Source organism: Parasteatoda tepidariorum, chromosome 5 (genome assembly GCF_043381705.1).
Source record: "Parasteatoda tepidariorum isolate YZ-2023 chromosome 5, CAS_Ptep_4.0, whole genome shotgun sequence".
Classification (NCBI taxonomy): domain Eukaryota; kingdom Metazoa; phylum Arthropoda; class Arachnida; order Araneae; family Theridiidae; genus Parasteatoda; species Parasteatoda tepidariorum.
The window spans coordinates 743,655-771,285 of NC_092208.1; the positions used below are offsets into that span (position 1 = coordinate 743,655).

General features: G+C 33.4%; 1 protein-coding gene across 1 annotated transcript in view; it reads left to right on the forward strand.

Annotated features, from left to right (window-relative positions):
• LOC107441917 (paramyosin) overlaps positions 1-27,631 on the forward strand; it is a gene marked incomplete in the record, with an annotated part of 88,303 nt that overhangs the window by 40,688 nt on the left and 19,984 nt on the right. Inside the window, 5 exon segments of the mRNA XM_071180861.1 lie at positions 135-380; positions 5,158-5,354; positions 7,992-8,124; positions 11,551-11,917; positions 12,141-12,306. Of these exon segments, the coding sequence (XP_071036962.1) occupies positions 135-380; positions 5,158-5,354; positions 7,992-8,124; positions 11,551-11,917; positions 12,141-12,306 (1,109 nt within the window).

Sequence of the window (27,631 nt, forward strand, 5' to 3'; positions counted from 1 at the left end):
GAGATTTAATGCAAGCGACGTGCGTAATTCGATCCTAAATGGCTGTCCTCCCTTGTCCTCGCTTGGAAGTATCCAATGAAAACATTTCTATACTTTTCGGAAAATTTGCCCATTAATGTTCTTTATTGTTTCAGCTTATAGCTCAGAAGACAGTTGAGAAGTATGAGGTGACCATCCACGAGATGAACATCCGTATCGAGGAGTTGAGCCGATCCGTTACAGAAATCACAGCTCAGAGATCGAGACTGAGCTCAGAGAACTCAGATTTGATGAAGGAAGTGCAAGAATATAAAATGTCACTCGACAATGTGAATCACATCAAGTCTCAATTGGCATCTCAACTGGAAGATCTGCGAAGGAAACACGAAGACGAAGAAAGGGTAATTCACTTTGTGATGTTTGCTTCTTCTAAATGTCTCCAAAATAGTCTATAATAACTAAATGTAAGTAGTCTAATGACCAAAATAGCTAAATGTCTCCAAAACAGTCCATAATAACTAAATGTAAATAGTCTAATAACCAAAATAACTAAATGGCTCCAAAATAGTCTAATAACTAAATGCAAATAGTCTAATAACCAAAATAACTGAATGTCTCCAAAATAGTCTAATAACTGAATGTAAATAGTCTAATAACCAAAATAACTGAATGTCTCCAATGATTTCAAAAATATAATTTTAAAAAAATTGGAGGAAAATACAGTTAGCTGTGCTGCTTAGGAAACCAGACCAGAAGAATGTGCTACCCATTTTCTCACCCAAATTTCAAAATCAGTTACAAATTTCGTCAAAAGATGGCACTGTTGACTGTAAAAATGATAAAATAATATTTTCGATTGCATATAAGACCATTTCAACTGAAAGTATTAAAACGGATGTATTTTTTTTATTTTATTTTATAGCCATCGTTGAACAACCATCCTAATTTTTAATGTTCAACAACGTAGCCTTGTTATTTTGCACCCAATCCAGAAGACAAGGAAACTCCTGGAACAAGTATTGGGAGAAATTTGCCTTCGTGGAGGGCTTTAGGTGGAACTAACCCTCTTTTGCTTTACATGGAGAGGAAAACCTCCCATGGTTAGCCTGACGACAAGGGGACTCTAACCCATGATCCGTCAACCACTGAAGATATTTTACGTCAGCTCTTTGGTCGGTACAAGCCAGATGCGGAATTCTAATCGACCATCCATTGCTGGGATTCGAACTCGGTTCACCTGATTGGAAGGCTCTATTCCCTGAGCCATCATGGCTCGGCTCGGCTGGTGTTAAAAATTGAACTAAAAATGATTAAAATTCAAATATTTATAGCAAAACAACACATCACTGATTTGTTGATAGGCTTGCAATAGAACTTAAGATTAACATTTCAGCAATATTCCCTGATCTATATCCGTAAAATAATATTTTCCATTGCATATCAGATCGTTTTAACTGAAAATAATAAAACGGACGTACGTTAATTTTGCCCTTGGACTGCATCGCGTTGTTGTTGCAAATGCTGGTTGCTTTAAAATAGTGTTTACGATTGTTTAGTTTGCTACGCCCTCTGCTGATGAACTATGTAACTAATTTTGAAACTTGATAAAAACTATTGTCCAGTTTCTTATGCGGACACGGTAAAAATGCTTCTGTTTTACCTTTTCATTTATATATTTTGGTTGATATTTTCAGCTATCGAACAATTTTTTTGACATTTTTTCGTTAAATTTATCCTCAATCTTATTATTATCTTATTATTATTAATTTCTTATAAATGGATGTTTATTTAATATATATGTACAATAAATTAAATAAATATCATTTAACAAAAGGCATTTTTTAATAGTGATTTTCAAAATTTTATACTACTTTTGAAATAACTTCTTTATAGAAATTTTTTATTTAGTATATTATGATACTAAAAAAAAAAACATCATTTTTGCTAGTTTTTACTATTTTGAACTCATTATTAGGAAATTCACGTGACTTTGGATTAAAAACTGGAAAGTTCCAAAAACCCTCATTGATCTTAATTTTGAAACTAAATATTGAAACTTTTAGCAAACCCATCAGCGAACACAAAATTGTAATTTAAAAGATAATATACGGTCTTTAAAGTAGGGTTTTCAACTTTTTTGTACTGCACCCTCCCTTTCCGAAATTCTTCATGACCTTAAAAAATGCATAATTTTTAATGTTCAAAAATTGAAGTGTTTACTTAAGACAATTGAATGGTAGATTGAAATAAGTAAGAAATTATTGAGAAAAAACAGTAAAGATATTTTCAAAACGTAAAATGAAAAAATAATATTGAAATACAAATAATTTAAAAAAAACATCTATTTTTTATTATTGGTATATACTTGTTATTAAAATAACTAAGCGAGATCTTTGATGCAGAAAAACGTTATGTTAACTTCTAGTTAAAATTGGAGTTCCACCGAGAATTCCCGTTTTGTACTATTCCGCCTATTTTAAGTATTTTTCCACAGCTATCCATATTTGAATCAAAAAAATGTCGCCTCACCTTTACGAGCATATCTTACCCGTGATAAAAATTTATTCATTTGAAAATTAGTATTTTAAAAGTAAAGTTTTCGATTTTTGAATTAGTAAAGTTGGGACCTATCCTATTGTACAGTGCGCAAAATAAAATAACAGATCACACTGAATATCTTTAGATATAACGATCGAATGTTCACGTTCTATTACTCAGTTTTAATGGCTCGACCTCAAATATGCCAATCAATTAGTGCAAACGATATTTTAAGTTACGCAACCAGACACTAAAAACGTCCTTTTTTAGAATAAACGAACTTCTTTTTCCGATGGATTTGGATTTCCGCCCCTCAAAATATAGGGGGTAGCCCCAATTCGGGAAATAGGGTCCCAATAGTTTGGTCAGGAGACAGGTCCAAAGTTTGGAACCCTTAATGTTAATTTGATTTTTTCCGTATTTCGCCACATCTAGAGAACTTTTTAAGCGAATTGAAACAATTTTGAACGCACTTATAAGACTCGTTTGTCCAAAGAAAATTCTATGAAAAAAACAACAAAATTTCGTAAATATTTCTTATTTTTTTATAATTTTATTTAGTAATAATTAAAAAAAAATTAAATTGTAAGGTAAATTCTTTTTTTGCATCAGATTAAAGTTTGAAATTATTCAAGGTAAAATACAGAAAATAATCAAATTCGTTTGAAGAGTTTGTGAGAAAGAGAATTTTAAGAAAGTTGTATATTTTAACCCTTTAACGGGCCCTTTATTTCTAGTAAAGGTAAATTAAAGTATTTTTGGAATTGTTTTAAGAACAGTAATTGATATAAAAAGAGAAGAACTCATTTAGTTTATAAAAATGCCATTTTTTTGGTGGTGAATATATTTAACATGACCTATTAGGAACTTACTAACTTTTATTTTTCTTTATTTATAAAATAAATTCCTTAAATGCTACACACTTCAAAAGGAATTATGTATTTTATAACTTTTGTACGCTTTTTTGAAAGTGACAAATGGTTACCAATTTTATTCAAACTCACTTCAAGAAAGCTGAAGTTATTGAAAAATGGAAACCTAAATTAAAAGTGGTAAAACGTGGCGGTAAGTATACTTACCACGTCCTTCAAAAGGGTTAAATTCGATTTCTCAGAAACTATTCAGCCCATTTCGGTTGAATTTTGTATTTTGCCATTTTAAAATACGTACTTTAAAATGATGCAAGCATTTTATACCTGACAATTCAAAACTTCTTGATTGTTACTAATTAAAATTAAAAAAAATAGTGAATATTTACAAATTTTTTTTGCATGGAATTATTGTTGGACAAACGAATTACATAATTCTGCGAAAATTCTTTTTAATTCTCTCAAAAAGTTCTCGAGATAGAGCGAAATTCGCAAAAAATCGAATTAACATTAAGGAGTCCAAACTATGGATTGTGAACATGTTTCCAGATTTCAGCAACCTTCTATATTTAGGGGGTCAGAAATCAGAATCCGTCTAAAAAGAGGTTTGCTTTTTCATTCAGAGAAAGTACGTTTTTGTGTCTGATTTCGTAGCTTTGCATTATCGTCTGCGCTTCTTGAATAGCATATTTGAAGTCACCCCCTCGAACCATCGAGTCCTAGAACGTGAAGATCCGATCATTAGATCAAAAGTTATTAACGACGGTCCGTTTATTTTTTGCGCACACTGTAAAGGTTGATGCGTTATGATCACTCTTAATTAGCAATTTTAAAAATCGTTCTTGGAATTTAGGGCTTAAGAATTCTGTGGGTCTTTAGCGAATAAGAAACAAAAACACTTCCAAAATCTAACAAATCAAAACAGAGAATAGAGGGAGGAAACGCATCAAAAATTGTTTCATTGCCGAAAGATACAAAGAAGTTTTGAATGACCTTCACTAGGAACCATCGGGTAAAATGTAAAAAAAAATTACTGTCGACCAGTGGTAGCATTTTCAACAATGCCTTCTTTTTTAAAATCGGAACATTTTAATGTTGATAATATTAAGGTATTTCTTTTCGACCATTTCCAACAATACCGTAAACATTACTATAGCTACACTTCTGAAATGTATGTTGAAAGAAGCTTGAAAAAAACTAATTTTCAGAATATTATTAAATATAAAGTAAATATTTAACTGTTGTGAAGAGGCACTAAAACTGGTTTTGATGTTTCCCAATGTACCTTCGTTTATTAGATAGCGTTTTTCTTTCTGTCCCACTGGAAAAAAATTTTTGTCATACCTAATTTGCATATTTTTCAAAAAGATATATATATATATATATGTTACAGTGAATGACCTAAATCAAGACCACCAGTGAATGTCAACCATCACATAGTTGTTTTGGTGAATGTCCGAAATATTTGTTACATCCAACTTGATATTATATTATATTTATTCGATATTTTAATATCTACTGAGGATAGATTAGGAAAACATCAGTGTTTGGAATACCGATTAAATGCATAATGGGAATTGGCACTTGACCTTAAAAAACATTTATGTAGGGCATACCGGGCAGTGGCACTAAACTAGACCTAGTATATATATTTCCAAAGCGAGTACGTGATTCTCAACATTCGCCGGTGAAAGTCAACAACTGACCATTTCTGTCATTCTCAGTAACTAAGATACCTTTATAGTATAGTACAAATTATGTTTTTGTATAGAGACGCTCCATGTTGGAACAAACAGTCCACACCTTAGAGATGGATGTAGAGTCCTACAAAGTACATTTGGATGAAGAGTCTGAGTTGAGGATTGACATCGAAAGGCAATTGGTGAAAGCAAACGGAGAGTGCGCCACCTACAGAACGAAATATGAAACAGAATGCTTGGCTCATGCTGATGAAGTGGAAGAACTCAGGTAAGCACGGTCAATCTATTGTTCTCAGAGTAATTTTCTGTATTTATGGTGTTTCCTAATGATCGCCCTTGACGCGCTGTATTTGAATCTTCGCCCTAAATAACCTACAATGGCAGTCCCGACCCATGAGGTGATCCAGGATAAAATATGCATTTATTTTTAACGCATTGCATTAAAACGTTAAACCATTGATACACGAACATACAACAAGTAAAAACAATACAGCTGCATAGATAATTAAGATTTTGCATAGAATCTTACTGTGCGTCTAATGATTTGGCCAGGGACTGTTGTACTCGAATCCTCGCCCTAAATAACCTACAATGGCCGTCCCATGACCCATGAGGTGACCACAGGATCGAATTCCAGTGATGGTCAATGTAAAATAATTCCCAGTGAAAGATGAATCCCATTGGTTAAATTGCTGTCGAGCTGCTCGTTGTACAATTTCGTAACTCCCTGTAACGCAAATACGGATCAGTTTCATTAAAAAGCCCTCCACGGAGACTAGCTTGCTCTTAACGCTTGATTAAGGAATTCTCTTGTCTTCTGGGGTGGGATCAAAGTCAAAAGGCTGAACATTGATAGTCACAAACTCAAAAATGGTCCCGCTTTTCAACGCTGGATATAAAATAGAGCATAAAATATTAATCCCAAAGAATAAAAAGATCTATAACTAATTTTGGAGGTGAGCACAATTGGCTTTGAAATTTCAAATCTATTGGATAGAATCATTTAAATGAGTCTAACCAATAAAAGTCTCCTCTTTCAATATGGAAAATAAACTAGTTTTGATGATTATTAATAATGATTCATCGGAAAAGCGGTGATTTTTGGAACTCAATATTCAGGATGGAATGTTGTACCTTAATACCAAGATTGGCACTTCTAACCTATTTCTTCTTGGAGATTAGAAGTAAATGGAAGAAAAAAAAACCCGGAAGAAATGAAAGAAACAAAAATGATCAATTCTAGTATTTTGAAATAAGTGCTATAGAATAGCTCAAATTCACGTAAATTAAATTTAATACATAAAAAAAGCTATGTTACAAGCTTTTATTTTTTTTAAAAAAGTATTTTTTTTCATATTTTTATTTTGGTTCCATACAAAATAAATGTTGTGATAAATGTGTTATCACAACATTTACTTTAATAAAGGAAATGAAATTTAAATGTGTTATCACAACATTTATTTTAATAAAGGAAATGCAATTTAAATGTGTTATCACAACATTATTTTAATTAATTTGTAAGCAAGGAACTTGTTTTATGACTTATAATAAAGAGGCGATATTTTTTTTCCATTACTAATTTTTTTCTTTTATTCCCTAAAGCATTTGCTTCATTATCCACTAATGCCTTTTATGCTTTTCTATTATGCTTTATAAATTTAATCATTTTTAGTAAAATTTCCAATTCATTAAAAACATCAATCAAAATTTTTAACTTTCATTTTTCTGCTCCTGTTCTTAAAAATGAACAGTGTCTAAATTGCAAAATCGGGAGTTTCTGGTATTACTATAAACCATTCATGTAGCAATAAATCCTCTCGTAGTATGTGAAATAAAAATTTCTATAACTGAGATTAGCTTCAAATAAGATTACCTACATTCTAAGTATGAACTGATAGTAGATTCCAATAAGATTACCTACATTCTAGGTATGAACTGAGAGTAGGTTGAAATAAGATTACCTACATTCTAGGTATGAACTGAGAGTAGGTTCAAATAAGATTACTTACATTCTAGGTATGAACTGAGAGTAGGTTCAAACAAGATTACTTACATTCTAGGTATGAACTGAGAGTAGGTTCAAACAAGATTACCTACATTCTAGGTACGAACTGAGACTAGACCAAATAAGATTACCTACATTCTGGGTATGAACTGAGAGCTACTGTTCCTTGTGTAATACATCTGCAATATGTGCAGTAAGAGTCTGTTATAACGACAATGCGCAATAGCAGACTTAATTGTCGTCATAGTGAGCTCATCTTTATAAACGAATACACATATTTAAATTAACAGAAACAATAAAAACAAACTAAATGATGAAAGGGGCACATTTACCTCCTTTCCTTTTATGTTGAGCATCAATTTTATTTTAAAATACGTCCCACAGTGGACCGATCTTTCAGTCATGGTTCCCAGTTGAACACCGAAGTCAAGCATCACTTGCTGTGGTCAGTGTGCGGGTGGGTGACAGCTTGGATCAGTCTACGAAAGGACCAAGGATGTGCTGCATGGGTCTTCGTTAAACTGTTCTACAGTAAAGTGATCGACTTAGCACGAAGACCTTCGGGCTACCGAATCGAGGGGGGACATCCCCTCTGCAGAGGATCAAAATTGTGATGGAATATTTTCGGATCATTCTCAGGGATGTTTCCCAGGCAGTCACCTCTAGAATGACGTAAATAAACTACAATAATTTAAAGTGCATATTTAGAATAAACCGCTTTTGTCTGCAGATTGCAGACGAGACAGAGACTTTTTTCAAGAAATAAAATTAATTGCATTTGACCCTAATTCGATACTCAGATCAGAAAAAGAAAATAATAAAGTAGACTTTTCAATTATCTTCCCCCCCCCAGAAAAAAAGTGTGCATTTTGTACAACTTGTTTGTTCTCTTGTGTGCAGACGTAAAATCACCCAGAAGACTGCTGAATATGAAGAACAACTGGAAGCTCTCCTCAACAAATGCAGCTCCCTCGAAAAAGCAAAGTCCAGACTGCAGAGTGAAGTGGAAGTCCTTGTCATGGATCTCGAAAAGGTGAGTCGGTTTTTTCATTCAGCCTAGCAGGAAAACCTGGTAATCGACTCCTTTCCGAATAGCTAGAATGCTCAAATATTTTAACTATATCTCCAAATCTGATGACAATATAAGTTTCCATCACTTTCTTACTTATACAAACAGAAGTTTTTGTCATTTTATGCCAAACAAAAGTAATATTAGTCAAAATTCCGACCACTTTATGATCAGCTGAGGAACTTGTGCTCGACTACAATACAAGTTCTCATTATTAGTGGAATTAATCTTCCCCATCTTTGTAACAAATGTCATGAGCAGATAGGGAAAACCTGGTAATCGAAATGTCGACTACTTTCCGACTAGCTAGAATGCTCAAATATTTCAACTGTAGCTCCGAATCCGATGCAACTTTCTTACTGATGCAAAAAGAATTTTTTGTCATTTTATGCCAAAAAAAAAATTTATATTTGTCAAAATTCCGATCACTATCCGCTAAATAACTTGCTCTCGATGACAAGTTTGTTTTATTAAATGAACTAATCTTCCCATTTTTGTAACAAATGCCTTAAGCAGATGGTGTTTATGACAAAAACAAACAATATTTTTCATTGAATGGCAGACCAATCGAAATATTTACACTACGTCTAAACCTTAATCATTTGTTTAAAAATCTTGTAAAAACTTGGTGAGAATTTCTTAAAGAGCACGCAGCAAACCTTAAATCCATTCAATTTTTCTCTAACTGATTAGGTAAATTTTTGGAGCTCATATATTTGACCATTTCTATCGGATAGGATACGATCGGATTTCAATAGGATACGAAGAGAACTTTTTTCCTATGTTACATGATACAAATTACGTTATGGATCATAGGTTCAATGTGGTAGCTGTGGAAACTATAATTTCGAGATGAAGAAATTCGGTCATTTAAATATTTTTTAATGGGTCATTATCAAAATTCTTTCGGGGGAAAAAAGAAGAAAAAAATGCTATAGGAGAATATACATTAAAAAAACATTTAGACACATATAGTACTATAGTATTTTTATGGAACATCTTTTTCTTATTCTCTTTATTTTTTTTAAAAAATGGCAACAGACCGTTTTAAGAAAATAAGAAAATACATATCTTCAAAAAAATATGCATTTAAATTTTATGTAAATATGACTAGAAGCCGTTGAAATAACAATTTTTTTATTCAACTATTTGTGGCAAGAGACGAGACATAGCAAAAAACACACACAAAAAAAGTTTCTGCTTTATTCGAGCATAAAACATTCGAAATAAAAGCTTATGTTTTTAACAATGACAAGGGCTGCCGATCATTGTTGTTCGAAAAAATTGTAAATGAGTGAGAAATATAGCATGAATTCGCCTGTTTGCAAAAACTTCTTTTTTCATTATTTTTAGAATATAATTGAACGAATTTAATACAAATATGGCAGAGAGGAGAATGTTTCGTTTCGAGAAAGAAAAACCTTTTAAGTTTTATGACAACTATGCTACCGTGAACAACCGAAGTCAAAAGAATGTCGACTTTCACCGGTGAATGTCAACAATCCCATAGTCACTTTGATCATTGTCCGAAATATTTGTTATGAAATTAATATATATGAAATTAATTTATATGAATATGAAATTAATTTATTCGCGGATACTAATTTATTCGTTGATATTAATTTTTCGCTGATACTAATTTATTCGTTGATATTAATTTATTCGTTGATATTATATTTATTCGATATTTTAAAATCTGCTGAGGATAGATTAAGAGAAACATCAGTGTTTGAAATACCAGTTAAATGCATACTGGGCAGTTACACTTGACCTTAAAAAAACATTGATGCAGGGCATACCGATCAAATGTATACCGAGCAGTGTTACTGAACCTTAAAAAACACTAATGTAGGGCATACCGGGCAGCGACACTTCACCTTAAAAAAACATTGATGTAGGGCATACCGATCAAATGTATACCGGGCAGTGCTACTGGACCTTAAAAAATATTGATTTAGGGCATACCGGGCAAATGTATATTGGACAGTGGCACTTAACTAACATACACAAATGAAATTTTTTACCTTTTGAGGCATCGTGTTCAGACAGACAATTATTTCGGTCTACGTTTTCATAAAAAAAATCAGTTCAATGTTGATTCGTAATATCAATACTTTGAACCCTAATATATCAAGCAAATTTGCAGTAAGTTTCATTATTTATTGAGTTAGAACCCTATTTTGTCTCAATATGAGCCATTACTTCGTGCTTGCAAGTTTAAACAGGAATAACTTGAACAAACATTTGAAATAATTTGACAACTTATTGTATCAAATTTTTCTGGTAAAAAGGACTCCGTATTATGTAAAAATAAATTTACGTATATATGTAAATTTAAGGAATAAGTATTAAAAGGACTGTCCATTAGTCAATTAGGACTATAATCTAGGTTTGGGAGGCCGGTGGGTAGGGCCCATTTCCAAGATTTCGTGGGTTCGATCCCGGCCGGCCGAAGACTCCCCGTGTAGACTGATGCTCGTTAAATCTGTCGAGTCGCAAAGTCCTCCATGTTCACATAGCAAATCAAAACCTCTGGGGGTACTGATCCTGGAGTTTTCTTGTCTTCTAAATTGGCTTAAAACTACAAGGCTACAGAGTTGAACAAATAGTCGCAAACCCCCAAATTGGGTCGTCTGTTCAACAACGGATATCAATATAATATAATAATATATAAGCTAGGTCTAGCCATGCAATCGCAAGGCTAGCTTGCCAGTCTCTTTAGAAACACCGGTACTTGTTTTACCAATAATAATACCATGCAATTAGTCTGTTAAATGTCCAGTTAAATGTTATTGTTTTGAAAATTGAGAGTTTGCACGCTTTTTTACACTATAATATTGAAAAACAGGAATGGGAATAGAGTTAAAACCCAACCTAGTTTAATATTTTAGTGTGGTTTATATTGGAGGCGGCTGTCATACCATGGTTCAAATACTAGTTAAATCGCACAACTATGATTTTTTTTTATCAATGTTTTAAGCTTAAATGTTCATGGGCTGCAGACATAAAGGATAATACACTTCATTGCATAAAGCAATATTATGATGTGACAATACCAATATTTTTTTTCAACTGTGAATACGATCTTGTGATAGAGAAATCAACACAAGCGAATAAACTTTGAAATTGAGATTTTTTTTATATTTGTAAATTTTGTAGTGTAAGCTACATACTTCAAAAAAAAAATTTTTTTTTGCAAATTTTGGTTTCAAAATTTTTTCAAAAATTCAATTTTTAAAAAAATTTTTTTTTTTACAAAATTCGGTTACGTTTTGCTTATTTATCTTGTTTCTACACTCGCAGGGCAGTATCTTGTTGAAAAAATATCAATGAATTTTTTTTTTTAATTTACTAGCGGTTTAATGTATGATTTTTGTTTTGTTTGCTCAGGCAACCAGTCACGTGCAAGTCTTGGAGAAGAGGGTGGTCCAAGTGGAGAAGATCAACGTTGAGTTGAAGACCAAAGTGGACGAGATGACCATCCTGTTCGAGACCTCACAGAGAGACCTCAAGAACAAGATTGCCGATCTCCAGAAGGCACATCACGAGATCGAGAATCTCAAGAGTACCATCGCCTCCCTCACACGAGAGAACAAGAAACTAGCAGGTCAGTTTCCCTTTTTTACAATGCTACAGTATTTGCGATACACGGAAAAAGAAAATTATGAAAATCTTATGTTTGTAAGATCAACAACCCTGGGGAGGGGTCTAATCTGTAACTTAGCTATCATTGGGATGACTTTAAGGCAGAACTGTGGTTGAATGCTCCCATGGAGTAGTATGTGAATCCGCTGTCTTAGTTAAGATTTGATAAGGGGTACTTGTGGCAAAAATGATACCAAAGTCATAACTGTCCATACAAATGCTTTGGGAAAAAGAGCCATGTTGCTCAAGGGATGGAGCTCTTGTCACAAGAAAGTGACACCAAAGTCATAACTGTCCACACAAATGCTTAAGCAAAAGAGCGAAATTACTCAAAGGTTGGTGTCTCCTTCTAATGNAAAGTGGACGAGATGACCATCCTGTTCGAGACCTCACAGAGAGACCTCAAGAACAAGATTGCCGATCTCCAGAAGGCACATCACGAGATCGAGAATCTCAAGAGCACGATCGCCTCTCTCACACGAGAGAACAAGAAACTAGCAGGTGAGTTTCCTTTTTTAGAATGCTTACAAATCCCTTCTTGCAATGCATAGGAAAAAAAACTATAGCAATCTTATATTCCTAAGACCAACAACCCAGGGGAGGGGTCTAATTTATAATTTTCCTATCTTTGGGATGATTTTATGGTAGAACTGCAGTTAAACGTTAACATGGAGCAGTATGTGAATCCGCAACCTTTGGATTTGATATGGATATGATATGATATGGGGTACTTTTCACAAAAATGACAGCAAAGTCATAACTGTCCATACAAATGCTTTGGGAAAAAGAGCCATGTTGCTCAAGGGATGGAGCTCTTGTCACAAGAAAGAGACATCAAAGTCATAACTATCCATACAAATGCTTTAGCAAAAGAGCGAAATTGCTCAAGGGATGGAGCCCCTGTCACAAGAATGTGACACCAAAGTCATAACCGTCCATACAAATGCTTAAGCGAAAGAACGAAATTGCTCAAGGGATGGAGCCCCTGTCACAAGAAGGAGACATCAAAGTCATAACCGTCCATGCAAATGCTTAAGCGAAAGAGCGAAATTGCTCAAGGGATGGAGCACTTGTCACCCATTGAGGTGACTCTAATCGCTGCGATGGCTGGTCTATTGTTCCCGTCTCGCATTGATTACAGTGCTGACCGAAACTGTAGAGGCCCACTGGTAGATGGTTCATGAGCCCCATTGTTGTCTGCTAATCATGTGATGGTTTTCTCTTGATGTAATGCAAATGTAGAGATTGGTTCTACTCAAGAGTGTGTCGTAATGCATGATCCAGCAGTCTTCGGATTCGAAATAACTGAACTACAGAGTTGAACATCCGATATGATTAAGCCTGATCGTAAAATGTTCCGCAATGCGCATCAAAGGTAAAAAGAGAAAGAAAGAAATGCCTCCAATGCCAAAGAAAAAAGTTGCTTGCTATAATTCCAGAGGTGGGTCTTAAATCATTATCACTAACAATACGCAAAAGTTTGCCTTTTGCCATTCATTAGAGGATTATGACCCCTGCTCGCTTCGCTCATCAACCTAGCAACAATTGCTGCAAATTTTTTTTCATTGTTTCTGGATGATGAACGGATTGTTACTTCTAAATAGAATGAAATTTTTTTTAATAAAAATTATTTTGCTCGGCAAATTTATCTATAATTTCAGTTTGATTGAAAATTTTTCACTCAAGTATTGGTTACTACAAAAATCCTAAAAATGTTTTTCGCCTGAAAGATTATTAAATAATAGTGCAAAAAAGTTAGTTTAAAAAAAAAATAAAGTTTTGAAATTTTGTTTTCGTTTTTTTTTAATGACACACGTTGAGTGGGCACAGTTTTACGCATATCTTGTAATACATGTAAATATAGATAATTTACTATTCCATTACAGTTAATAAAATTAATAATGATTTAAATATGCTTATCAAGAAGTGTTGCGTAATAAAGTAATATTATAGGATTTCTTTTAAAAAAACTTTTAAAACCGCCGTTGAACAGCTGACCCAATTTTTGGGTTTACGACTACTAATAACAAGCTTAAGCCCGTCCCGCCCCCGCAAGGGGGCACCCGGGACACTCCGAAAGTTCGAAGTGAGCGTAACAGTTCAATTACATGAGCAAACATATTCAAAATTTCAAATTAGAGTTTTAACAAATAAGTAGAATATTAAATATGAAATCCAGAAAACAGTGCCACTTAGAAATAAACTAAACTAAATAACTAATGCAATTAATTAATGCAAATTACGAAATAAGCTAATGCAAACAAACATTACGAAGAAAATAAACAGTAACAATCAGAAGAGATGTCGCATCTTCAGTAGGGGTGCAAAGTTAATAAAAGGAAACAATTTCACATGGAAAATATAGTATTGATTGTAACATAGAATATAATTACAGCTGGCACAACAGTACTAAAGGTATCAAATTCCAGGAACTTTTTTTTTTTAAAAAAAAGACATATTTATTTACGACTACTAATGTTCAACTCCGTAGCCTTGTGATTTTGAACTCAATCCAGAAGGCAAGGGTCAACTCCTGGATCAAGTGCCTTCGTGGAGGACTTTTTGAGGGAACTAACTTGTATTTGCGTTACATGGAGAGGAAGACCACGAGAACCTCACACGGTTAGCCTGATGGCAAGGGGACTCTAACCCATGATCCGTCTACCGCTGAGGATATTTCACGTGAGCACTGTGGTCGGTGCGAGCCGGGTGCGGAATTCGTATCGACCAGCCCTCGCCGGGATCGAACCCCGGTTCACCTCAGTGGAAGACGAACGCTCTATCCCCTGAGCCATCGCTGCTCTAGGATTGTTTTTATCGGGTTTAGGAAATTAGGGTTACTTTAAATAAATATCACGGGTTTAAATTTTTAAATTACAGTCCCTGACCTTATAAGACTCACCATAAGATTCTATGTAAAATCTTAATTATCAGGTGATACTACAGTCGAACTCGTTTATAACGAGCACAAAGGGACCGTAACATGTACTCGTTAAATCCGAGTGCTCGTAATAAACGGTTCCTTAAAGCAGGCGTACAACCAGAAGAGGGGGGGAGGTCAAATTATTGAGTTTACATAAAATTTAATTAATACTTACTTAATTTAATTAAATACTTTTCGTAATTTAATGACAACTATCCCCCCCCCCAACCAGCAAAAAATTTCTTGTTGCGCTACAGTCTTAAAGGAAAGAAGCAATAAACGGAAAGAAAAATAAAGGAAAAGATTCTTACCAAAACATTTATTTTTTTCATTAATCTACATATTTAAAATAGTAGTTTGTTAGCTCACTTTGAAGTTTCAGTTCGCGGTTTTTTTTTTTTTATTTCGCGTGCATTTCTTATCATTTTGAAAAAAAAGATTGCAAGACAGAAAAATATTGCTCGCTAAAACCGGGTTTTGCTCGTTAAAAGCGACTTCTGTTCCATAGACTTCACATTCATCCAACCAAATATTCTCGTTTCCCTCGGTAAATCCGAGTTCTCGTTATAAACGAGTTCGACTGTATTCAGCTTCATTGTTTTTTCGAGACTGAGACAGATTTGCACTTGTTTATGTTCCTGTATTAATGAGTTAACATTGTAATGCAATACGTTAAAAAATAAATACAAATAAGAAGGATATGAAAAATCTCCCGAATAAAAACCCATTACATGTAAGTTTAAATATAAAAGTATTGTATATAAACTCGTGCAAATCATGTCATTATTAAAAAACGACAGTGCGTCTGATAATATGATATTAATTATTATATGATATTATATCTCATTTAACCCATTGGTACACTAACATAAACAAGTGCAAATCGGTCTCTTAAAAACACTATAGCTGTATAGTATTACCTGATAATTAAGATTTTACATAGAATCTTAGAATGCGTCCAATAATTTATCCAATGACTGTAAGTTACTGGTTATTACCCTTAAACCAGGGATAAAGAAATATTTTACACGCATACCTTTAAGACGTTTATTAATATTATCCTGATCAAAACAAAAAAAAATCATGTTAGTAAACGGATCAAGCATGTGATTTGTCAGTCCAATGAAAATGCACAGAAAGGCTCTAATTTTCTGCTGCAATTTAAGTATCTTAATATATTTTCATTATTTTTTTGTTTTTGTTTCTGCAATTAAACTGGTGGTGGATTCATGGTTTCGCTAAAATTTAATTATTTGTAAGTGATTTTAACAGATTGTAAATCGTGTGAGTGACATCATCTAGTCACATGTTTTAATGCAGATGCACCCGCAACTTGTTTTGTGTAACCGGCAACTTCGATGCATAAGTAGTTTGTTTATGCTCTACATAGCTGTTAAGTAAGAAATAAATAATGGGCGAATTGAAAGAATCTTTGTGTAAGAATGTAGAATGTTTCACTTAAGAGAAATGATGTTTGGCAGGCTTGGCTTACTCGAAATAGGATGGTAAGAACAGTTGCAAACGTAAACAAGTGCCACGTTTCAACAGCCAATCAGGATCGATACACCTACACTACGTCACTTGTAGATATCCCATTTCCGTCAAATTTGTGCCGTTCATGTAAAGGTAATACTTGAAATCCAAAACCTACAGCAAAAAGTTAGATCCGTCTACGTCAGAATAAAACCACTAGAGTCCAGAGAAGTTAAAAAACATTTCTAGTTAAATAATTTTACTAATAGTTCTTTGTACAAAATGCTTTTTTAAAAAAAAGTTTTAAGTCAATAGCAATTGAGCTGGAGCACGTATTATAGGTGAGATTATCCAAACGGTGATATAAACTAAATCTGATGCAAAAAAGAATAGCACTGCTAACCATAAAGCAATGAATAAAGCAAAGTAAAGTGAATAAAGCGCAAATAAAAGCGCGAAAATGGACGGTTCTATAAGGAATAACCTTCCACAGTGCCGAAACACAAAATGACAGTAGCGAGACAAACAAGTAGCAATAAGGAAGGAGACAATCAAATTAGTAATTATAGTAGTATTTGTACACGATTGTACACAGAGCGCTGGTTCATTAAATACTATAATTTCAACAAACAATATTTTATTTTAACAATTGTAAATAACCAAAATCATTGCACTATTACAATGGAAGCCACGACTGGCTCAAACAAGAGTTCAAGAGAAAACTGAGCAGTTCACAACAATTGCTACAGATGGCGCTTCGCTTATGACCGAACAGTATTAATAGTTATAGTGGAAGTAGGTTGGGGTGGAAATCAAGAAATTAAAATAAAGTAAATTTTCGAGCATAGGAAAAGAAAGTGCAATCGAAAAGATTACGTAATTAACTAAATTATTAGAGTTTTTCAAAATATAAAATATCTTCCATTGTCGAGGAATGTACATGAAAAATAGTGTTGAAAAGAATGGGTAATTGAAGACACTAGAAAAAAAAGGATTTTTGGAAAGATTTTGTAATTATCCAAAGTTAGAATTTTTCAAAATATGGAATGTTTTAAAAAGTCGTGGAATGTACATGGAAAATAGTGTTGAATGATTTAAGCTGAGCAGCAAAACTTAAAGAGTAAAAATTCTGGTTTCTTAAGCAGAACACAGCAAACCTTACATTACTATCTACCTCTGGTGGCTTTGTCTTTTCTTCATGTGGCATTTTTGTGATAGATATAATACATTTAGCCTATAATGAGTACAATTATTTTTATTTGGAATAAATAAGTTTAAATTTTAAAATCACTGAATGAGTATTGCTACAAAATCTATACATTTGTGTTTAATTACTTTATAAGAATTTTAATGAATGTATTTTGATCAAATTTTGCAAAAAAATAATTAATTTTCGTAAATTTTACAAGGATTAAAATTTTTAATTTTTCCGTTAGATCAACTGCTAGTTCATTCAGCTAGGATCAATTTACTAAAAATTAATTTTACAGTATACATTCGATATCTTGAAAATCTTGTTATGACAAAAAAATATTTTTTCCGTTTCACATTATATATCCATGCATGTCAATTTGAATTTTCGTGTATTTCATCATTTTTTTTAAAACTGTTGTTAGCTAATTAAAAAAGATTTTCACATAACTATTATCGAAGGATAATTCCATGAATAAAATAACATTTTTTATTATTAGTTTATTTAAATAATGACAACTTTTAAATTGTAAAGTATAGATTCATACTTTAAGAACGATGCTATTTTAAATTGTAGCAATCGGACAAAAATGATAATCTAGTTTCTGGGAATGCTAAAAACTTACTGAGCAACAGCGGTGTTTTTACACTTATCCAAAATAAGAAAGTACCGGCTGACCCGGGACCCGACTTATCACAAATCGGGAAGCATTTATATTAAATACAATTATATTCAGATGTATTTTAACCTTAGAACTAATCAAAGAATAATTGTTATTCCATCAGTTTCGAAATAACCGATTTGGTTTTGCATAAATGTTATATTACTATGAAAGGATAATTAATCCAAATTTTACCGGGAACCGGCCGGGTAACCGACCCGGTACCTCTCCAAGCCGCAACTATTATCTCTCGCGGCTCACTTAGGGGACAGAGCGTTCGCCTTCCAATGAGCTGCACCAGATTCGAATCCCATCAGTGGCTGGTCCATACGAATTCCGTACCCGACTTGCGCCGATCGCAGTGCTGACGTAAAAATATCCTCAGTGGTAGGCGAATAACTGGTTAGAGTACCCCTTGCCACCTGGCTGACCCCTGGGAGGTTTCCCTCTCCATGTAACGCTAATGCGGATTAGTTCTATCGAAAAGTCCTCCTCGAAGGCAAATACTTAATCCAGGAGTTCCCTTGTCTTCTGGAATGAGTTCAAAATCACGAGGCTACGGAGTTGAACATGAGTAGACGTAAGGCCAAAAATTGGGTTGGCTGTTCAACGACGGTTATGAAATATAAAATAAAATAAAGAGACATTACTGAAAATCTAATCATTATATTAAAAGTTACTCTATAAGTTCTGTTTTTTTGTTTCGTTTTTCTGCACTGTGCAGATTAATTCCGTTTTTGTTTTTGCACCTACAGTCACTGGTCAAATTATTAGACTTACTATAACATTCTATGCTAAATCTTTATCATCAGGTGATTCTACACAGCTTTATTAGTGACTTAAAACCGGTTGCACTTGTTAATGTTCGTATATCCATTGGTTAAATGCACAATATACAATATAAATTCTACGATAGGTTATATAAATATAGAATAGTTATTATATCAGGGATTATATTAGTATATTACTGGGAGGCTTAACCCCCTGCTCGCTGGCGCTCGCCAACCACGAAACTGCTTTCGCAGTTCATTTCGGATTGCTTCACAATCCGATGCTCGCTTTGCTCGCTCATTGGATACGTTCTTAACGTCTAGCTTTTGTATACTTTTTTGAACACTGAAGTTCCGAAAACTTTTCACTGTAGAAAATTCTAAAGCTGTGCATTTCAATATTAATTTGAAATTGCAAACAGTTCACATGTTTTTCTTAAATCACACTATTCTAAATTTCAGTTGTTGAGAAAAGTAACTGTTGTAAGTTTTGTTTTAAAGTCTTTCCCACCAGAGGGCTCAAACCATGTGTTGTAAAACAATATGAAATATTACTGAACGCCGGATGTAAGGCATCGGCTTCTATGAAGAAAGTTTTGTGAGAATTGTTTTGATAATTCGGTGAGAATTCACCTGATTAGACATACGATGCTCACTACGTGCTCTTGCGCGCCGAATCCTATCAATTAAAAATGAAAACTGTTGCCAACGCGAGAAAAGAAATATCATCGGTTTTGTTGATACATACGTATTAGTATTTTATATAATATAGATAATAATTAGATCCAATGATAGAGAGCACTTTAGTTGTTTTAATTATGGCATGGTTTTGCACGAGTTTATCGGCAATACTTTTATATTTAAACATNCTTGTCACTTGGTTGACCTTGGGAGGTTTTCCTCTCCATGTAATGCTACTGCGGGTTAGTTTCATCGAAAAGTCTTCCCTGTTTAATTCGGGAGTTCCCTTGTCTTCTGGAATGAGTTCAAGATCACGAGGCTACGGAGTTGAACATGAGTAGTCGTAAGCCCAAAAATAGGGTCGGCTGTTCCACGACGGTTATGAAATATAAAATAAAATAAAGAGACATTACTGAAAATCTTAACATTATATTAAAAGTTACTCGATAAGTTCTGTTTTTTTGTTTCGTTTTTCTGCACTGTGCAGATTAATTCCGTTTTTGTTTTTGTACCAACAGTCACTGGTCAAATTATTAGACTTACTATAAGATTCTATGCTGAATCTTTATCACCAAGTGATTCTACACAGTTTTATTAGTGACTTAAAACCGGTTTGCACTTGTTAATGTTCGTATATCCATTGGTTAAATGAGACAATACACAATATAAATTCGACTATATGTTATATATATATAGAATAATTATTATATCAGGGATTATATTAGTATATTATAATAATTAGATCCAATGATAAGACGAACTATAGTTTTATAGTAATGACACGTTTTGCACGAGTTTATAGGCAATACTTTTGTATTTAAACATACACGTAATGGGGTTCTGTTTGGGAGATTATTTATATACTTCCTGTTTGCATTTATTTTTTAACGTATTGCATGACAATATTAACCAACTGATACACGAACGTAAACAAGTGCAAACCGGTTTCAGCAGCGTAAAAACAATAAAGCTGTATAGAATATCACCTGATAATTGAGATTTTACGTAGAATCATATAATGAGTCTAATAATTTGGCTGTATATACCTATCTTGAACATAAATCATGTATTTTTTTTATTGTAATTAAATGCACTTATTGTGTAGTTAAAAACTAATGAAATGAATAGCATCCAACCTAATACAGCTTTTTCTTTGAAATAAATCATTTTTTTAAACTTCTTGTAGGTCTTTTCTGAAACTAGTACTATTTTAAAGATATTTCTTTCTTTTTCTATTTCATTTAGAATTAGTATTTAAACTTTTACATACTTATAGATTTTTCATGCATCCTTAGTAGCCAAATTACTTCAACTAACTATTCAACTATTATTAGTGGCGGAAACTTTGGAGACCTTATCCGTAGTGGGTGCGGAAAGTCCCCATTTATAGGCAATACTTTTCTATTTAAACACACATGTAATGGGTTTTTATTCAGGAATTTTTTCTTCATATACTTCCTATTTGTATTTATTTTTTAACGTATTGCTTTACAATGTTAACCCATTGATAGACAAGCGTATTATATACAGCTGTATAGAGTATCACCTGATCATTAAGATTTTACACAGAATCTTATGGTAAGTCTAATAATTTGACCTTTGGCCATTACCTTGTAAAGAAATTAAATGTCTTACCTGGTACAAAAAAAATATTCAAGGGAGGAAGATTTTAAATGTCATTTTTAAAGGTATCAACACAAACTGTTCTAAATTTATCAGAGGGTTCTGGAAGCGATCCCACTTTATTACCATTAGTATTATTTTACTTTGTTAATGAGGATATTCCACACCATGGGGGGGGGAATAATTCGAAGTGGATATTTAAGAGAGTCATTAGAACACTCTTTATTTTGGAGATAAAAATAAAATTGAAGGACGACTCTTCCAAGTTCATTGTTGAAGGACAGAAACCGGTTTTAATTTACACTTTTCGCTTAGAAACTAACTTAGTCTCTCCATGAAATTGGAGAACAAGTTTTTTAATTCTATGGAAACTATAATAGTCCTTGGTCAAATTATTAGACACACTATAAGATTCTATGTAAAAATATAATTATCAGGTGATATTCCATACAGCTGTATTGGTTATCCCGCGACTGAAACCGGTTTGCACTTATTTAAGTTCGTGTATGAGTTGCTTTAATTAGACGATATATTATATGTTGTTGTTGTTGTTAATTTACGTCGCACTAGAGCTGCACAATGGGCTATTGGCGACGGTCTGGGAAACATCCCTGAGGATGATCCGGAGACATGCCATCACCATTTTGATCCTCTGCAGAGGGGATGGCACCCCCGCTACGGTAGCCCGACGATCTGTACGCGAAGTCGAGCACTTTACGGTAGAACAGTTTAACGAGGACCCACACCGCACACCCTCGGTCCCTACGCAGACTAATCCAAGTGATCACCCACCCGAACACTGACCGTAGCCAGTGATGCTTGACTTCGGTGATCTGCTGGGAACCGTGTCTTGACGAGCAGTCCACTGCGGAACCGATATATTATATAAACATAGAATATTATATCAGGCATTATATTATAATAATTAGTTCAAATGATTAGACGCACTTTAGTTGTTTTAATTATGGCATGGTTTTGCACGAGTTTATAGGCAATACTTTTATATTTAAACATGCGTGTAATGGGTTTTTATTTGGGAGATTTTTTATATACTTCCTATTTGCGTTTATTTTGAACGTATTGCATCAAAATGTTAACCCATTGATACAGGAGCGTAAACTAATGCAAACTGGTTTCATCCGAGTAAAATACAGCTGTATAGAGTTTCACCTCATAATTATAATTTTACGTACAATCTTATAGTGCGTCTAATGATTTGAGCAGGGGTTGTATAAACATCATTAGTTTGCTTATGCTCGACATGGTTTCGTGTCTAGTAAGAAATATATAATGAAAAAATTGAAATCCTAGTGAAAAAATCTTTGCGTAAGAATATAGAATGTGTCACTTAAGAGAGTGGATACTTGAGTGGCTTGCCTCATTCGAAATAGGATGGAACGAACAGTTGCTAACGTAAACAAATGCCGCGTTTCAACAACCAATCAGGATAGAGATATTTCTACTACGTCGTTTGCACGCACCCCATTGTCATGTTGTATCTTGATTATCATTTCAACGTACATACAGTCCATGGCCATATTATTAGACTCGCACCATAAGATTCTACGAAAAATTATAATCATCAGGTCATACTCTATATAGCTGTATAGTTTCTACTCGGATGAAACCGGTTTGCATTTGTTTACCCTGCTGTATCACTTGGTCAACATTAGAATGAAATACGTTGAAAATAAATGCAAATGGGAAGTATATAAGCACATAAAAAGTTTCCAGAATAAAAATCCATTGCATGTATGTTTAAATGTAAAAATAATGCCTATGATCTCATGCAAATCATGTCATTATTAAAACGCTATAGTGCGTCTAGTAATTTGATCTAACTATTATACTATACTAATATAATGCTTGATGTAATAAATATTCTATATTTATATAATATAATGTCTATAATTTATCTTCTCGTCAAATTTATGATATATATCGTCTCAATTAACCAGTTGATACAGGAACGTAAACAAGTGCAAACCGGTTTGAGTCGCGTAAAAACAATAAAGCTGTATAATATCACCTGCTCATTAAGATTTCACATAGAACATTATAGTGCATCGAATAATTTGGCCGGGGACAGTATGTGAAGTACTTTGTACAACTAAATAAGATTCTTTTCACAACACTTAAATATTTACTTTATTTTCTGCATATATAGAAGTAAGAAAGAATTCTGTTAGGTTAAAAAACATTACGCTAAAAAAGAACGAATTCTAAAAGAAATAAAAATAAACAACTTAAAATATAAAAATGCTGTTGCCGGCCATAGAATTTTTTTAAAGTTAACATCGTTTTGTTTGTCATTTCTAAGTTAACACAATGACGTAGAAAGCGCAACTAGATCAAAATTATACAGGCGCAACTAGATCAAAATTATACAAGCGCAACTAGATCAAAATTATGATACCTGAGCTTGACGTAACAGTATGTTTACGTAAGAAACTAGAGAAAATTGTTGAAGGGGGGGGCTTAAAATGTATTTTTGCTCTTTTTTTAAAAAAATACTTTGCTTAAATAATGATCGATATTTAATTTGGTACGAGTCGTACCACGAGGCCATATGCTGCCAAAATGTGGTTTGCATTGGAGAAAAAAAAAGTTTTTAAGAGCTCATCTGTATAAATAGCTTGATACATTTAAACTATTCCGCATCATTTAATCGTTAAATGTAACAAAGGATCCTTTTTTTTTCGAACATCAAACGAGTTTATGTTCTGCTGAGTGTGAAAGAATAGCTTGATGAAAGCTCGTTGAAAGCAGGAATACACTGTGAAGGTAGAAACAGGTAGAAAATAGTTACGATAATAAATTTCAAGACTTGTCTTGGGGCTGTTCCATCCTTGAGTTTCGTCCAATTCTACATCCTATTTGCATTCACTAATGTCTTCAACCTCTGACCCCTCGAACACTTCATACGCACGCAAATCTCGATGAATCCAACTAGGGATTTTCTAAACTTATAGATGAAATAATTTTCCATTTAAATTTGAAAGCAAATAGTTGAGATTTAATAGTTTTTTCAAACTTTAATAACGTTTTTATAAACTTGATTTCCTGTTTTATTTTATTTTATAACCGTCGTTGAACAACCGACCCAATTTTCAGTTTACGACTGCCAATATTCAACTCCGTATCCTTGTGATTTTGAACCCAATTCAGAAGACAAGGGAACTCCTTGATCAAGTATAGGGAGAAATTTGCCTCCGTGGAAGACCTTTTGAGGAAACTAACCATCATTTGCGTTACATGGAAAGGAAGACCACGAGAACTTCTCACGGTTAGCGTGATGGAAAAAGGGATTCTAACCCATGATCTGTTTACCACTGAGGATATTTCACGTCAGAGCTGTTTTCGGTGCAAGCCGGATGCGGAATCGTATCGACCAGCCATCGTCGGTATTCGAACCTGGTTCAACTCATTGGAAGGGCAATCCCCTGAGCCATGGCCGCTCATGGTTGAGAGGAACGAAAGGAAAAACTCTTGAAATCACTCATATTTCTATTTGAGCTCCGTGTCATTTAAAGTTCGTGCAATTAATGTGAAATGTAAAGTATCGACTTTGACATGTTACTGCAACAGAGTGGTCGAAATGTTTGGCCTATGCTCTTACAACCTTATATCTCTAAAATGATGAATCAGTAAAATGCACTCCATTTAAAAATTAAATTACCGAAATATGAATTTAGAGAAAAACATATTAGAAATACATAAATATTTAAGTAAAGATCGCAGATAGAAGTTGAGACATTTTTATGATGTTGAATTGATGTTTTGTTCTATATTTTGTCTTGTTGCCAACATATATTTTACTACTTTCAAGTCTTTCAACTTTTTTCACGAATACATCAGAGACAAACGCTTCACTGTTCCATTTCAGTTTGCTGCCCTTTTAGAATATTCTCTTTCTGGGTTCCCATTTTTCACCTTCAATTTCTTTCGAATTGTCAACCTGACGTTTCCTGCCTCCCATTGCAACTATCAAATGCAAACAGTCTTTTGCTTAAGAAAAAGTCAACAAGAATAGACCTGGAGCACTACAGTGTGTTTGGGGTGAATGAATAGTCTGGAAGGTTCCCAAAGAATAAAAAGAAAAAATAAATTTAATGTCGTTTTCTCTTCCTTTCATTGCTTTCGAAGAATCGAGCAGTTCCGGAATGGTCCTGCTTAGTGTGAATTTTTTCTCCGCAAGTATTAAAGCGGCACGAGTACCGCAGCAATTGTTGCCACTTCCTAGAATAACTCTTGCCGTAAATAAGAATTTTTTTGTTACGCCTGATAGATCATGATGTATCATCATTTCAATCTTTCAGTTTCGTTTGCTTGTTTCCTATGGAAGTTTAACTAGTTCATTTGACTCTATGGATTTGCAAAAGATATTCTGTAACAGCGTCCCTTAACATCATCATCATATTTTGATATTCATTGTTCTCGTCTGCTTAGAGCTTCACCGCAAATATTGAAGCGTTACCGTAGCAATTGTTGCCACTTCCTAGAATAATTCTTGCCGTAAATAAGAATTTTTTGTCGCGGCTGATGGATCATGATGTATCATCATTTCAATCTTTCAGCTTCGTTTGCTTGTTTCCTATGGAAGTTGAACTAATTCATTTGACTCAATAGATTTGCAACCGATATTCTGTAGCAGCGTTCTTCACCATCATATTTTGATATTCATTGTTCTCGTCTGCGTAGAGCTTCACCGCAAATATTGAAGCGTTACCGTAGCAATTGTTGCCACTTCCTAGAATAATTCTTGCCGTAAATAAGAATTTTTTGTCGCGGCTGATAGATTATGATGTATCATCATTTCAATTTTTCAGCTTCGTTTGCTTGTTTAACTAGTTCATTTGACTCAATGGATTTGCAAAAGATATTCTGTAGCAGTGTTCCTTAACATCATCATCATATTTTGATATTCATTGTTCTCGTCTGCTTAGAGCTTCACCGAATGTATTGAAGCCTTAGCGTAGCAATTGTTGCCACTTCCTAGAATAACTCTTGCGCCTGATACATCCTGATATTTTTTATGTTACTCTGCTTCTTTTAAATGAGAGTCTTTATTAATTTACAATGGATGTCAGATCAATTATTGTATTTTTTTAATATTTCATCTGATTACCTTCTTTCTGCAATTAATGCAGATTTTAATTCTCAGAGTTGAATCACAATACCGATGAAAATCTTGACATAAAAGGTGGATGATCCTAGTTTCATATTTGCTAGTTTACTAGTCCACATCATAGTCAAACAGCATACGTTAACTTTCGCCATTTTTAGCCATTTTTTTCTTCCATTTCTTAGAACAGAATAATAAATTAGACTTTCCGTCCCCCCTACAGATAAGGTCTCCAAAGTTTCCGCCCCTAATAAAGGGAGTTAAATTTCTGTAGAATTCGCCGAATTACATAACAAAACATAACTGAACCCTAGAAAATTAAACTTTCATCTTATAAACTATCAATTTTTGAGTCAGTTTTGTGTTAGTTTCAAAAATTGAAAATGCTAAATTACTAAACAATTATTTATATTTCTAAAGAGTATTTTTTATGCACTACGCTACTATTTTTTGGGAAAATAAAGAAGCAAACATTGTTCTGTCAATTCGCAATTGAATAATTCGTTGAAGTAATTTAGTTACTAAGGATGCATGAAAAATCTATAGGTTGGATCTCAAATACAATAAATAGGTTAGAGATCAAATACTAATTCTAAATGAAATAGAAAAAGAAAGAAATATCCTTAAAATAGTACTAGTTTCAGAAAAGGCCTACAAGAAGTTTAAAAAAATGATTTATTTCAAAGGAAAAGCAGTATTAGGTTTGTCATTCATTTCAATAGTTTCTAACTATACAATAAGTGTATTTAATTTCAATAAAAAATATATGATTTATTTTCAAGATAGGTATATACAGCCAAATTATTAGACTCATTATAAGATTCTATGTAAATTCTTAATTATCAGGTGAAACTATACAGCTTTATTGTTTTTACGCGGTTTGCACTTGTTTATGTTCGTGCATCAATGGGTTAACATTGTCATGCCATACGTTAAAAAATAAATACAAATGGGAAGTATATAAAAATTCTCCTGTATAAAAACTCTTTACATGTCTGTTTAAATATAAAAGTATTGCCTATAAACTCGTGCAAAACATGTAATTAATAAAAAAAACTTCAGTGCGTCTGATCATTTGCTCTATTTGTTATAGTATACTAATATAGTACCTGATATAATGATTGTATTATATTTATATAATATATCGTCGCATTTATTCAATCGTTTCATTTCACCCATTGATACAGGAACGTAAACAAGTGCAAATCGCGTAAGAGCAGTAAAGCTGTACAGAGATAATTAAGATTTTACATAGAATCTTAGGGTGCGTCTAGTCATTTTGCCGGTGATTGTATAGTTAAAAACTGCCAAAATAGACATTTTATTTTCAATGAAAACAGCGTGTCTGGCGCATACAGATGTAGAACTAAGAAAAGCG